Source organism: Neodiprion virginianus, chromosome 7, assembly GCF_021901495.1.
Source record: "Neodiprion virginianus isolate iyNeoVirg1 chromosome 7, iyNeoVirg1.1, whole genome shotgun sequence".
Taxonomy (NCBI): Eukaryota; Metazoa; Arthropoda; class Insecta; order Hymenoptera; family Diprionidae; genus Neodiprion; species Neodiprion virginianus.
Window position 1 is genome coordinate 22,191,836 of NC_060883.1, and position 12,052 is coordinate 22,203,887.

General features: G+C 40.2%; 1 protein-coding gene across 1 annotated transcript in view; it reads right to left on the reverse strand.

Annotated features, from left to right (window-relative positions):
• The window catches only part of LOC124309349 (lachesin-like), a 114,069-nt gene that overhangs the window by 42,304 nt on the left and 59,713 nt on the right, over positions 1-12,052 (reverse strand). The window contains exon 3 of the mRNA XM_046772940.1: positions 322-453. Within this exon, the coding sequence (XP_046628896.1) occupies positions 322-394 (73 nt within the window). The 5' untranslated portion in view covers positions 395-453. The remainder of the gene's footprint in view (positions 1-321; positions 454-12,052) is intronic.

Consider the following 12,052-nt stretch of genomic DNA (forward strand, 5'->3'; position numbering starts at 1 on the left):
AATTCTGTTCACCCTAAGAGACATTAACCCCGCGACGAATGCACTGGCTCGAACGAGCGGACAAACATCGAATGCAGAAGTTGGTCAGGCCAGTTGAGACGCAGGCATCTGGCATGTTTCGCCGAAGCTGTCTCTGCCGATGACGTTACAATATCGTACGTATTCTCTGCCGTATCTAGGCGAATGGACCCGCGGAACTTTAACGCGCGAGATGTGATGCCGCTGACTGGATATTCCGGGGATAGGAACACTCCCGCTTCGTCGTTTCAGGTCAAACTTCGACCAAGCCGGGTGTAATTGATGAACTGGGATAATGCTTACCAATGGGCGCGTACAGAACGTGGAGAAGAAATACAGCTGCGAGTCGGTTAGGCATCGTGGGCCCCTGAACCATTGAGCTCTTTCTATCTACTCGGCAGCCTCATCTTCCTTGAGTGTCTCGTCGTCTGATGGCTGTAAAATAAACGAGAAAACGGCGTGTACATTTTGAGCGATGCTTTCGATGTGTAGGTACGATACATACCAACGTATACACTTTTGCGTATGTACAACACGCTACAAGTGTAGTACGAAACGTGCTTTCGTGACAAATGTCGCGAGGGTCGGAGAGTGTCGCTTATTCGGATCTTTTGTTTCACGTCAGGGTTGGCAAAAAAGGTGGCAAAAAGTTATGCTGTATACCATTACCCGCAACAGTCTTCACTCCAAACTGACAAACACTCAAAACCAATAAAGACGCGCCGTTGTCAAATGGAAGAAATATGTGCGTAAGACCGCCCTCCGTAAGTAGGTACAAACGTCTCCTTGACTCGAGAGTCAAGTTTGCAACTTCTTTCTTTGCGCCCCGCTCGTCTCTTTTCTCTTCGCGCGAAACTGTCTTCTTCCGGATCGCTTTTATTTTTATTTTTTTATTTTTTTACTCCTCCCACGCCGCCTCCCTCACCTTTGTCTTACACTGAGAAAAAAGTACCTTTGGTAATTCGCGGGCCTAGACCAACCAACCTTTGGTGTAACCTTTGGTGTAAAGTAAATTCGTATACACTGTCTGGTATTTCGTTCCAACGAGTCGTTTTCTTTCCACTATTTGATCAACAGTGATGAACTCCTGTCGCTGGTATTTCAGTCGATACGCCAAGCACCTAATTTCTTTTTATGAATAAAAATTACCTGGGTCATGCGACCATTGGGAAATCTAAATTCCTGATTATTGAGACAGATAAACTCTGGTGAAAATTCCACTTTTCGATCGATAAAAAATATGACCCAGATTCATTCTGATATTAATATTTGGCTTTCTTTTTTATAACGTAAAAACTGTATCGCATATCTGATTTTAATAAATCGCAACGCACGACTATTTGAAAAAATAAATTTCACAGTTCACTTGAATGCGATTTTTTTTTATCAAACTCTTCAATTGCCCGAAAGTTTACTCAAATCGACACTTGGAGCATAATAATATACAACGAACTAACATTTAACTTCAAAATGTATTCATTTAATCAAAAACCCAGGTCGTACAGGGTATTAATGAAATATGTAATTCGTTAATCGACTATTTTTTTAACAAGACTCTATTTATGCTTATAAATTATAATCAAAAACTAATGATAGCAACAATATCTCTCTATCTAATAAAAAAGTTTCAAACAAATGAACGTAGAAAAAGATTATAATAACAATAGTAAAAAAAAGATTATAATAACAATAGTAAGAAAAAGATTATAATAACAATAGTATATGCATGAAGTTGGCGGTGGGGTGAGATCCCGAAAACAAAACAAAATGCATCTAGCAAACCCTTTGACAGTTGTCATCGGCTGTTTATGACAATCTTTGACAAATATCTTTATAGGTATCTGTTTCTGACACGCAAAAAATGAACATGCAAACGAAAATTATCAAGATGATTCCCGACGGGAATTGTCTTTTTCGCGCGGCGGCGTATTGTGTATACGGCACTCAAGATCGACACGCAGAGGTGAGACTGAGTATCGTTTCAAATATAGTGGATAATTGGTCTACATTTGCGGGTTTTATTACAGGTAATGAGTCAAACGGTGCTGTGATTAGGTCACCTGGTCATTACAAATCACATATGAATAAAAATGGAATATACGGGGGAGAAGCAGAATTAGTTGCAGCTGCGGACATTTTTAAGATATGTTTAATCGTGTATCGCGAACAACAAATTCATCCACACCGGATCGGATCACAAAATGGAACACAATTCTCGCTACTCTTCACCGGCGACGGAGACAGTGGACACTTTGATGTCTTGCAGAACCAAAATAAAATTCAGATAGTGAGTAATAAGTATGAAAAGTAACAATCAAATAATAGTAAATCTAAATATATCACCAAACAGACAAAAGGACAGCCAGGATTTACGATGACAATGGAGAAAGGAGGAGTTTCAAGCAGCAGACAAGGCGATGAAGATGGTGGATGGTCGGAAGTATCACAAAAGAAAGAGGAAAATAAAATTGTAAGTGCGAAGAACCAAATAAGCCATAGAATAATATCCATCAAATATTCGTATAACCAGGAAAGAGGACGACCAGGATCGATGTTGACCACAAGAGAAAGAGGTGTTTTGCGGAATGAACATCAACGCAAATATAGAGAAAAAAATAATATAAAGAAGGTGATTTTGGAGAATAACCGGCAGAGCGGCAGTAAAAATAATTCAACGAAGGGTGTCGAAGAATTAGAAGAATCGATTGCGATGATTGATTCGGAAAATAAGTCGAGAGGACGACCAACCAATGTGATGTACATAGAAGAGCGAAAAATTAGACGACGGGAACAGCAGCGAAAATATAGGAAAGCGAACAAAAAATATCATACTGGCTTTTCAACCAACGAACAGAAAGGAGGAGTTTCAACCAGCAGACAAGGCGATGAAGATGGTGGATGGTCGGAAGTATCACAAAGGAAAAAGGAAAATAAAATTTTAAGTGCGAAGAACCAAGTAAGCCAGAGAATAATAATAAACAAATATTCCTATAACCAGGCAAGAGGACGACCATGATCGATGTTGACCACAAGAGAAAGAGGTGTTTTACGGAGTGAACAGCAACATAAATATAGAGAAAAAAATAGTTTAAAGAAGGTGATTTTAGAGAATAACGGGGAGAGCGTTAGCAAAAATAATTCAGCAAGTCAAGGAGATGGATAGATATCAATAGAGAAGGAACACCAATTTTCAACCAACGAATGGAAGCTTAGATTGATGAAAAAAAGAAAAGTAAGCACAGAAGGAATTAAAGTGGACAGCAAGTGCAGGACCTGTCATTAAATCAACATGAAGGAATTCGCCTGTCTACTAGACAATGCGTAAGGAAATAGTGAGGCGCGAAGCGCCGAACAACGAGGCGCGCAGCGCCGAGTGCCCGAGGCGCGTAGCGCCGAGATGGGGTTGGCGCGCGAAGCGCGCAGGGGCGAAGCCCCTAGTTGATAGGAAAAAAAAATTATAAACTTAAAAAGTTTAAACATTAAAATCGTCAGAAAATATATCTGCTAGTATAATTCTAGTTATTTTGCAGTTTTCTTTCCCAGCAGATCCACTTTATATTCGTGTTATTTGTTACATTTCTGTTAATAAATAAAACACAAATTTTTGTAATTTCAACGTTTAATTTTTAACGTTTACTTTCTCTTTCACTTAATCATACACTAAAAAATGGTTAAATCGACCCAAAAATTTTATTCAACCTTCTGGGACATTTTTTTTCCCACCGAGCAAATTTTTGCCGAGCAAATTTATCATAGCTCGAATCGACTGTTCCTAAATTTTTTACTACGATACGTTTTCAACCTTACCATAAAATCGACGCATCCTCGAAACGCATCGGTATTTAAGTATCGAGCGCAGTGCAGTTCGAGCGTGGCGCGAATAGAGCAGAGCCAAGTGTAGGTACATAACCGCGCCTTTAAAACGCGAAGCAAAAGCGATCCATCCCTCTCCGGGTCCGGACAGGAGAACAAAAAGAGGCTGATGGGGTTAACTGTAATTTGCATTCGCGTATCCGTTATCTGCCCCACCCCCGGAGCCTGCCAACCAACCAACCATCCAACCACCCAACCAACCTACCTACCGAACTCGAGACCAGCTCCAGGTCGCTTCGTTCGCCACCCGTTTGCCACCCGTTCGCAGAATGCAAAACAGATAGTCGAGCGTCAGCAGAGGCTCACCCTCCATTCTCACACACACACACACACACACACACACATCCGCCACTTGCCACCCTGTATCTCGTATGTATATATATACGTATAAATAGCTAGTTACGTAGAAACGAGGGAGGCATATTATAGGCTGCAGAATATACCGACCCCAGCCTTTATTCCATCTCTCGTTCGTCGTCTCCGTGTCTTCCATTCCGTCTCCTCCTTTCCTCCGTCTCATCTTTTTTTTTCTGTTGGTTTCCCCCCTTTCCACATCCAAGGCTAGTTGGACGAGGGGAGAAATTCATTGGAATCGAACTGCTGGCAGTGATAGGATTTTTTTACCCTCACCCCCCTCCGATCGGGACAACGATGGGACGACTACCATGGTCGGTGGGTCTTGGTTATACATAGATATATATATATATATACGCACATACATATATAGGTACCAACGATCCGGGGAATCGGAGGAGATGGTAATGGTTTTATCCTGCGGGCGTTTGATTTTGTGGCACGCGTTAAACTCGATCGACCTCCACTCGTACCTAGAAAGACTGCGGCGGGATCGAAAGATTTGGATTAGAATGGCGCCGTGAGGCGAAACTGCAAGACGCAGCTAATGGATATACCTATTTCTGCCAGCGTTTCTAGCGTCAATGACGTAACAAATTATCTGACATTTACTGGTTTTTCAGACGAAAATAGACATTTTTCCAGGACTCGTTTCAACCTAACTCTACTAAAAACTCACATTTTCCATGCAAAACGGTCAAATTTGTCTTTAAGTACAATTTTGCTTAAACCCAATCACCGAATATATCAATAAACGCTCAAATTTTAAGAAACTAACGAAAAATTGGGATCAGCCATTCTTTCGAAACATGGAAGGTGGAAACATCAATCTCAGAGTATTAACTGTTTGTAGTACTTGTTTATATTTTTCATAAATTTTACACAGTGCTCAACGTCAGTTTATCGATTCTTAAAATTCCCCCAAAAACCATATTTTCCGTCACTTACACCCTTTTTGCACTAACCCCCTAAATTGTCTCGCGGAGAGTATTTTTCTACATATCGAAGAATCGTAGATTAGTGAGGAAGAAAATAAAAAAATTCCAGAACGCGTGCCCAAATTCCTCTCGGTTTGCCATATTTCTCTGACATTTAAGCACCCTGTTCTGCGCAACGAGATTCCCAACCTCGGCACCTAATATTTTCCCATCTTGTCCAGCAACGAGAATCACATAAATATAATTCATTCGGATACCCATCAAATGATCAAGTTTCTATTACTCCAACTGACACCGCAGAAATTCATCCCCCAGGAAGACTAAAAACGGCAATATTGCGTTCGCGATATTGTTGAAGCGTTAAGGAAGAGATCCAGTGCACGAGAGTCGACGGTGGTGGAGGATAACATCGTTATTATTACTTTCTTGTTACAACGAAAGATTCAATAAACCCTCAACACCGTCATCGACGAAGTGGTTTTCACCTCGCAGTACAGAAAAACAACAAGAGCCATCGTGCCTTGGCGAAAAATTGCATTAAAAAATACGGTACGGTTATAATATAGGAAAAGCTGTCGTGGAGAGAAGAAAAAGGAGCATAGAAAGGAAGAAAAAAAAATTGAAGAAGAAGTGACGGGGGAGGATGAGGAAGAGAAGGAGAAGGAGGGAGTTCTTCGTATACGGCGGGACATTTTTCTGACGTCTGAAAAGAGCAAACTAGATTATTGGTGTACATAATTTAGGCTCACCTACATAACTATACTTGTACAATACATGCGCACATGTTTATATATAAGGCGACGGCGATGGTTACGAAGAGGAATCTCCGCCTCTCGGAGAGGGGCGCATAGGTAGGTATAAGGTACCGACGCGACGTATACTTGGAGAGTCGAGCTGTCGATACCGTGACGTGACGTTCAACTTTTTTACGGTTTCTCCATTAACATCTCATTATGAACGGTTCGACGAGCGAGGTAGGGCCCCTCCACCTTCGTCCCTCCCTCGGAACGCGTCCAACAAAATATCTCAAGTTCAAACTTCCATTAAAATATCTGCTCTCCATCGACCTCAACGTTTAATTCCAAGCTCTTGAGTCGCGATATTCTGTGCTTGTAAGAAAAGTCATTGCCCGTTGCGTTTGCGCGGAAATGATCATTGCATCGCGAACAAAACGGACAAACAGTTTTTACATCAACGTGAAAAGAGAAGAGCCTGACCGTTTGTACGACAAACATTCGCGATCTCGAAAACGGTCGAGTAAAAATGGCAGCCGAAAGAAAAAGAGGTGTGAAAAAAATTTCTGAAAAACAAAAACTATATACATTTTTTAAAAATATATATATATATAAAAACTGGGAAAACCGTAATCGTTCATTTATAAAAAGTAATAAAAAGGAAAAATTACAGGTTTGTTAGTGAAACATTGAAAATCGACTTATTTCCGGTGAAACCGGAAGTTCAAATTGAACGGGACATGACAATTTTCCATATTCGTCATTTGATTGTAAAATCTTGTAAGTTTAAAATTTTTTCAGCGAGCTGTTTCCGAGATTATCGCGGGAGTTTATCGAGTAGACCGACGTTGTTCTAAAAACCTGTTTTCCGGATTCTAAAATTTCGAAAACGTAAAGATTCGGTGAAGTTAGAAAAAGCGATTTTCAACCGAAAGCATTAATAATTTTCTGATACTATCAAAGATTATGAAAAGTAAAAAAGATAACCGCAAGATGCAAGCATCAATTTTTTATCTCGTCTATATTACAAATCGTACAAGTTTCAAAAAATTCATTCTTCATTTTCAACGTTTGAACACCAAAAACTACATTCTCACGACCAGCATTATTTATAAAATAAAGATACATCTTTTTCCAACTATTCTCAAAGTCATGTTGCATACTCAATTTTTTTTCTACCAATCCTCACACCGACGTTGAAATGGCATGTTTCCTGAAGATATATAACAGTGTCTTTTAAAGTCAAATTGAACTGGCGGTGTTTCCTCAACATTGCGAGACAACGGACCAGTTTTGCCAAAAACTGGAATTAAGAGAATCGAACATCGAATATATATCAGTCGCGAACTTCCCAAAACCGACAAAATTCATGCAACAACAGTAGGAAAAAAATTACTGTAAATTATCAACGTGAAAAATAATCAGTATTCGCGACATACCGATTCCCTCAAACCGCTGACAATGCGGAGACAACAGAGTATCCCAATAAATTTCACAGGGAATAATAACAAACCGCGAATTACAATCAGTCGAAACCTCGAACATACATACCGAGGGCAACTCGATATATCCGCGTTAATTAGCATCGGAGGGGTGGGGGGCGGAAATGGTCAGACAACAAGGCGGGCTAAAATTGAGTGAAACGAATCGAGCGCTCGATCAAGTGCGCGGATGAATTCAAACACTCCACAGTTTCATCGAATCGTCGGTTTATCAATTGAAAACCCTGCACGCAACCGGCGCGGCGTGTATGCGAGATTCGTCGAAACGATCGGTTGCCCTGTCGAAATTACTCTGCATCCGTGAATAAATTTATTTCACAAGCATGATGAATTATCTGTTGTTGTGACCTTTCGAAAAGAAAGAGTGATAAAGAGGGGGCGGAGGGGGGGGGGGGGGACTATTAAAAAGCAGAAAATGATCAAACGATCAGTACTCCGTGTACGTACGTAACGCAAGCTGACGCTTGAAGCTTTTTCGAATCGAATTCGTGCGCATAAAAGTATAAAAATGAGGCGATATTTTTGAGGAAATTGAAAATCTGAGTGAGTAGTGAGTGAGTCGGGTTATGTTTTTGGGCGTGAGATACTCTCTCCGGGACCGATGGTAAAGACACCCTCGATTCCATCAAGGTACCTGCCCCGCTGGTGTCTTGGAAAATAACGTTTTACGGCCGAGTCGCGGAGACGCAGGCGAATCGAGGACTGTGACTAAACAGGATCGATATAATAAAAGGAAATTTACGCGATCGTTTGGGAAATGGCTGTTTTAAATATTGAGGTTGCGACGAGAACACCTGCGCAAATTGAATGCGTTCCCTCGGCCCTCAGTCGCGTCCCGTTTCCACGCTGGAACGATACGCCTTTCCCTTCGATTCCTTTCGCATCCCTCTCTCTCCTTCTCTCTCTCTCTCTCTCTTTGCGCTTATCTCATTCCCAGTTATCCGAATTTCTTTGCCGACTTCTTGTCTTGTGAAACACGCACCGGAATCGGGTGGGGTAGAAAAATCGGAAGGAGCAAAAAGTCGACGGGACGAAATTCCGAAAGTCAAATTATCGATGGTTGAAAACGTAATAGGATCATAAAGACGAAACGTTGTCTTGTAGAAAAATAAAAATTGAAAAGGCAAAACTGTGTAAGTCAATTTTTACGGAAAGTCCAATTTTTAAATGTCAGACTCGTGCCTTTTTCGAAAATTTACGAATCCAAATTTTTCATTAAAGAATATGTTGGATATTCCTTCGCGTTCTTTTTTCTTCGATGTGACGGACAATGGGATAAACCTGACAAAACTAGCATCGAGTTGACGAATTTCACAAATTCTGATTTCTCAGGAGATTCGGTATTTCGTCCTTTCGAGATTCTCGTACTTCCACATTTTGGGGATCGAGATTTTGCTCCTTCTGAACTTTGATTCACGACAAATAATTGTTTTCGTTTTTGGGCAGTTCGAAGGAGCAGCCGCTCTCAATTTTTAATTTCGGAACTTTCATTTTTCAATATCTTCACACTCTGTGCGTGGTTCATTCGGAATACCGATTGTACTGAAAATACCTTTTCAGATAAAGAAAGGCGTTCGGTTAAATGAACTTTTGAGAAAATAGTTATTCTACCGAATGATTTATCGAAAATTGATCATTCGTTATTTAAAAATTCGTTTCTCGAAAAATTTCGGTTTTTCGTTCAATCAACTTTTTGGTCTTTCGGGATTTGGAGCCCCACCTGGCGAGTTTTTTTTATCCGTATCCAGCCTGCGATCCGCAGACTAGTTAATCCCGAATTAACGCAGCTTCGAGTGCACAACCACCCTACACGTCTGTTTAGAATTCTCCCTAGACGGAGAAACACTAACGAAGGCCTTCGGGCGTCTTTTCCCACTAAATTACATGCCTGGCACCCCCCGCGCCTTGAGGCACAGACGACGGGTATACACAATCAACCGGAAATGAGAAAGGATCCAACAATGAGACAGGGTTTCGTTTTTGATTTTTGAAATCATCCAAGATCGATCTCTGTTGGAACGATTAACGTATTACTGTATACGGTAAACATTCGATTGACATTTACAAGAAAAATAAACAGTGTATAATCAACATTTGAATTCAAATTTTTTTTTTTTACTTTAAATTCTTTCACCGCGAATGAATATCGTAAATTTTTACGATTCGTAAGTTGAAAATAAATATTCAGTGACATAAGTTTTGAGGGAAAAGAAGCACCTCGAATCATTTTTAGATACGTATGGCGTTATGGAGAGAGATTGAAGAGAAAAACCTACACACGAAAGTGCTCGATCGAAGAAGATGCTGTGCCTATTTCCATATACATGCCTGAAAATTGAATCTTACTTTGTAAAATTGACTACATACATCAATATTGATTCAGCGAGTAATATACTTATAACAACATAAAAGAAGAAGCAAGGAAAAGAAAAGTAGGCACGCAACACGCAGGCAAAAAAAAAAAAAAAATAACGACGAGATGTAAAACGTCGAGTCTGCGATTCCGTGGCTTTTTTTTTACGACTACATCTGAGAAGGCCGCTCGCGGTGTGTATCGCGGTTCTAAGTGCGCGAAGGGGAAAATTGCGGAGAAAACTGGATTACAAGCGCGCGGAATCGTATAAGGTGATGCGGAATCCCGCCACGTACGGCAAGCCTCGTTCAAACGCTGAGGCTTGTTGTATAAATCGGTTCTTTTCACAAGGCTGAAGTAAGTAACGTTAACGTGTCGAGACGTTGAAACAAATATTACTATTTTGCACCTTTGCGACCTGAAACAGTTAAATTTGCAAAATCTCAGTATTGTAACACGGATTTTAAGTGCCTAAACGGCTCAGCTAAAATTTAAGCCCTTTATATTGAAAGATAGAAAAATTATGAATTACTATTTAAATGTAATTTTTGACTATATTAACTACATGATCATTTGAAGCAAACTTTCGATGTACACTGAGAAAAAAAAAAAAAAACATTCAATTAAAAATGTTCAATAGTTTATTTTTTGTAACAATCTTTGTCGCTGAGGTGTAAAACATCCCAGTCTGTCAAGTACGTGATTGTAAAAAAGTGTGGCAAGCGAGAGTCAACACTTTACTAAATTTTAAGTAATCATAAAATTCCAAAATAACGACATTTTCCCGTCATTACAACCTTACGTTAAAATTATTAGAGATTTTAATATCTGGCACATGGTTAGGTGAATGAGGAAAAAGAAAAAAAAAATTCAGGATATCGTTAGTTTATTTCTCCTCTCCAGTTCGTATTTTTTCCTCGTCGATAAAAATTTTCTACCACTTTTTTCTACGTACGTCTACACCGTGTACGAAAAAGGACAGCTGCCGCGGTACGAGGGAAAAGGAAAAAATTCAACTCCGGAACAAAACGAACGAGAAGTGAGCAAGGAAAAAAAAAAAAAAGTAAAAATAAAATTCTTTTTCACCTCTTTGTTATCACAAAATACGCGAATAATGCTTCGGTCGGACTTTGTGTAGGATGTTTGTACCTGTTGAGCGAGGAAACGTTTAATTCCCGTATTCGTTGGTGCCCCGGACTCGCAGTAGGCGTGTTTTCTGCCTCGTTCAATATACGTATACGTATACATGTACAGAAATATACATAAGTCAGGTACACGTATTCACGCTAATCCCAGATTACGTTAATCGTCCGTTTAACACGTAGTCAAGAATTTTTTTTCTTTTTTTTATCTCATCTACCCTGGACGCATTGCGTGCGTTTCTGTAACGAAATTCGAGCGTTCATAAACCGTTTCCACGAGGAATTTTTTCAAGCCAAACCTACCGCAGCATCGGTTTCGAAAAAATTTGATACTCGTACGGTGATTGGTTGGAATAACAAAGAGTGTCACAATTTTTTCCTTTCATTTGCCTCGGACGTTCGAACCTAATTTACAGCTTGTTGCGGATAGCTTTAGAATTTCAGATCGTCGAATCACCGAAGCCGAAAAAAACGTGCACCTAACTTCTTTTTGCAACTCTCACAAAATAATTGCGAATTTTTTAAAATTCTGCAGATTTCCCAGGGAGGTTGAAAAATCAGGATTAGAATAGAGGGCACTCGGGAAAGGGGGAGACAAAAGACACGGGTGTAACGGGTAAACCGTAAAACCGAGAGTGTGTAAGAAAGTCGAACAAAGGGCGACGGGAAGAGCTCGTCGGATTTTCCATCCTTGCGGTAACTGCCTAGAGGGAACCCTTGTTATAAACCCGAGGAACGTAGCGACATGTTTATAAATTTCCACTCGAGGCTAAAAGTGGAGTGTCTTGGTAGGTGGTTGCTGGCTGTTGCACAAGGTTTCTCGTCTTAACGGCTCTTCGTTAACTACCGTAATATAACCTCGTGGTTCAAAATGTCTTATAGACCTACGTCGGCGCTGGATCGAGTCGTTAAGGATGTGGGTATCGGATGTACGCTTCGGTCCAGAAGAAAGTACTTTCAATGCGAAAAAATTTAGGAACAGAGGTTCGGAATCAATAACCAAACCGACTCCGGAAGCCTTTGGTACGGAATAAAATTGGAAACGTAACACATTTGATTGGAAAAATGAAGAAATGAACGGGTTTACAGAACGGGTTGAGTTGATATTTAAATAAATAAATTTCGGTTCTGTACATCG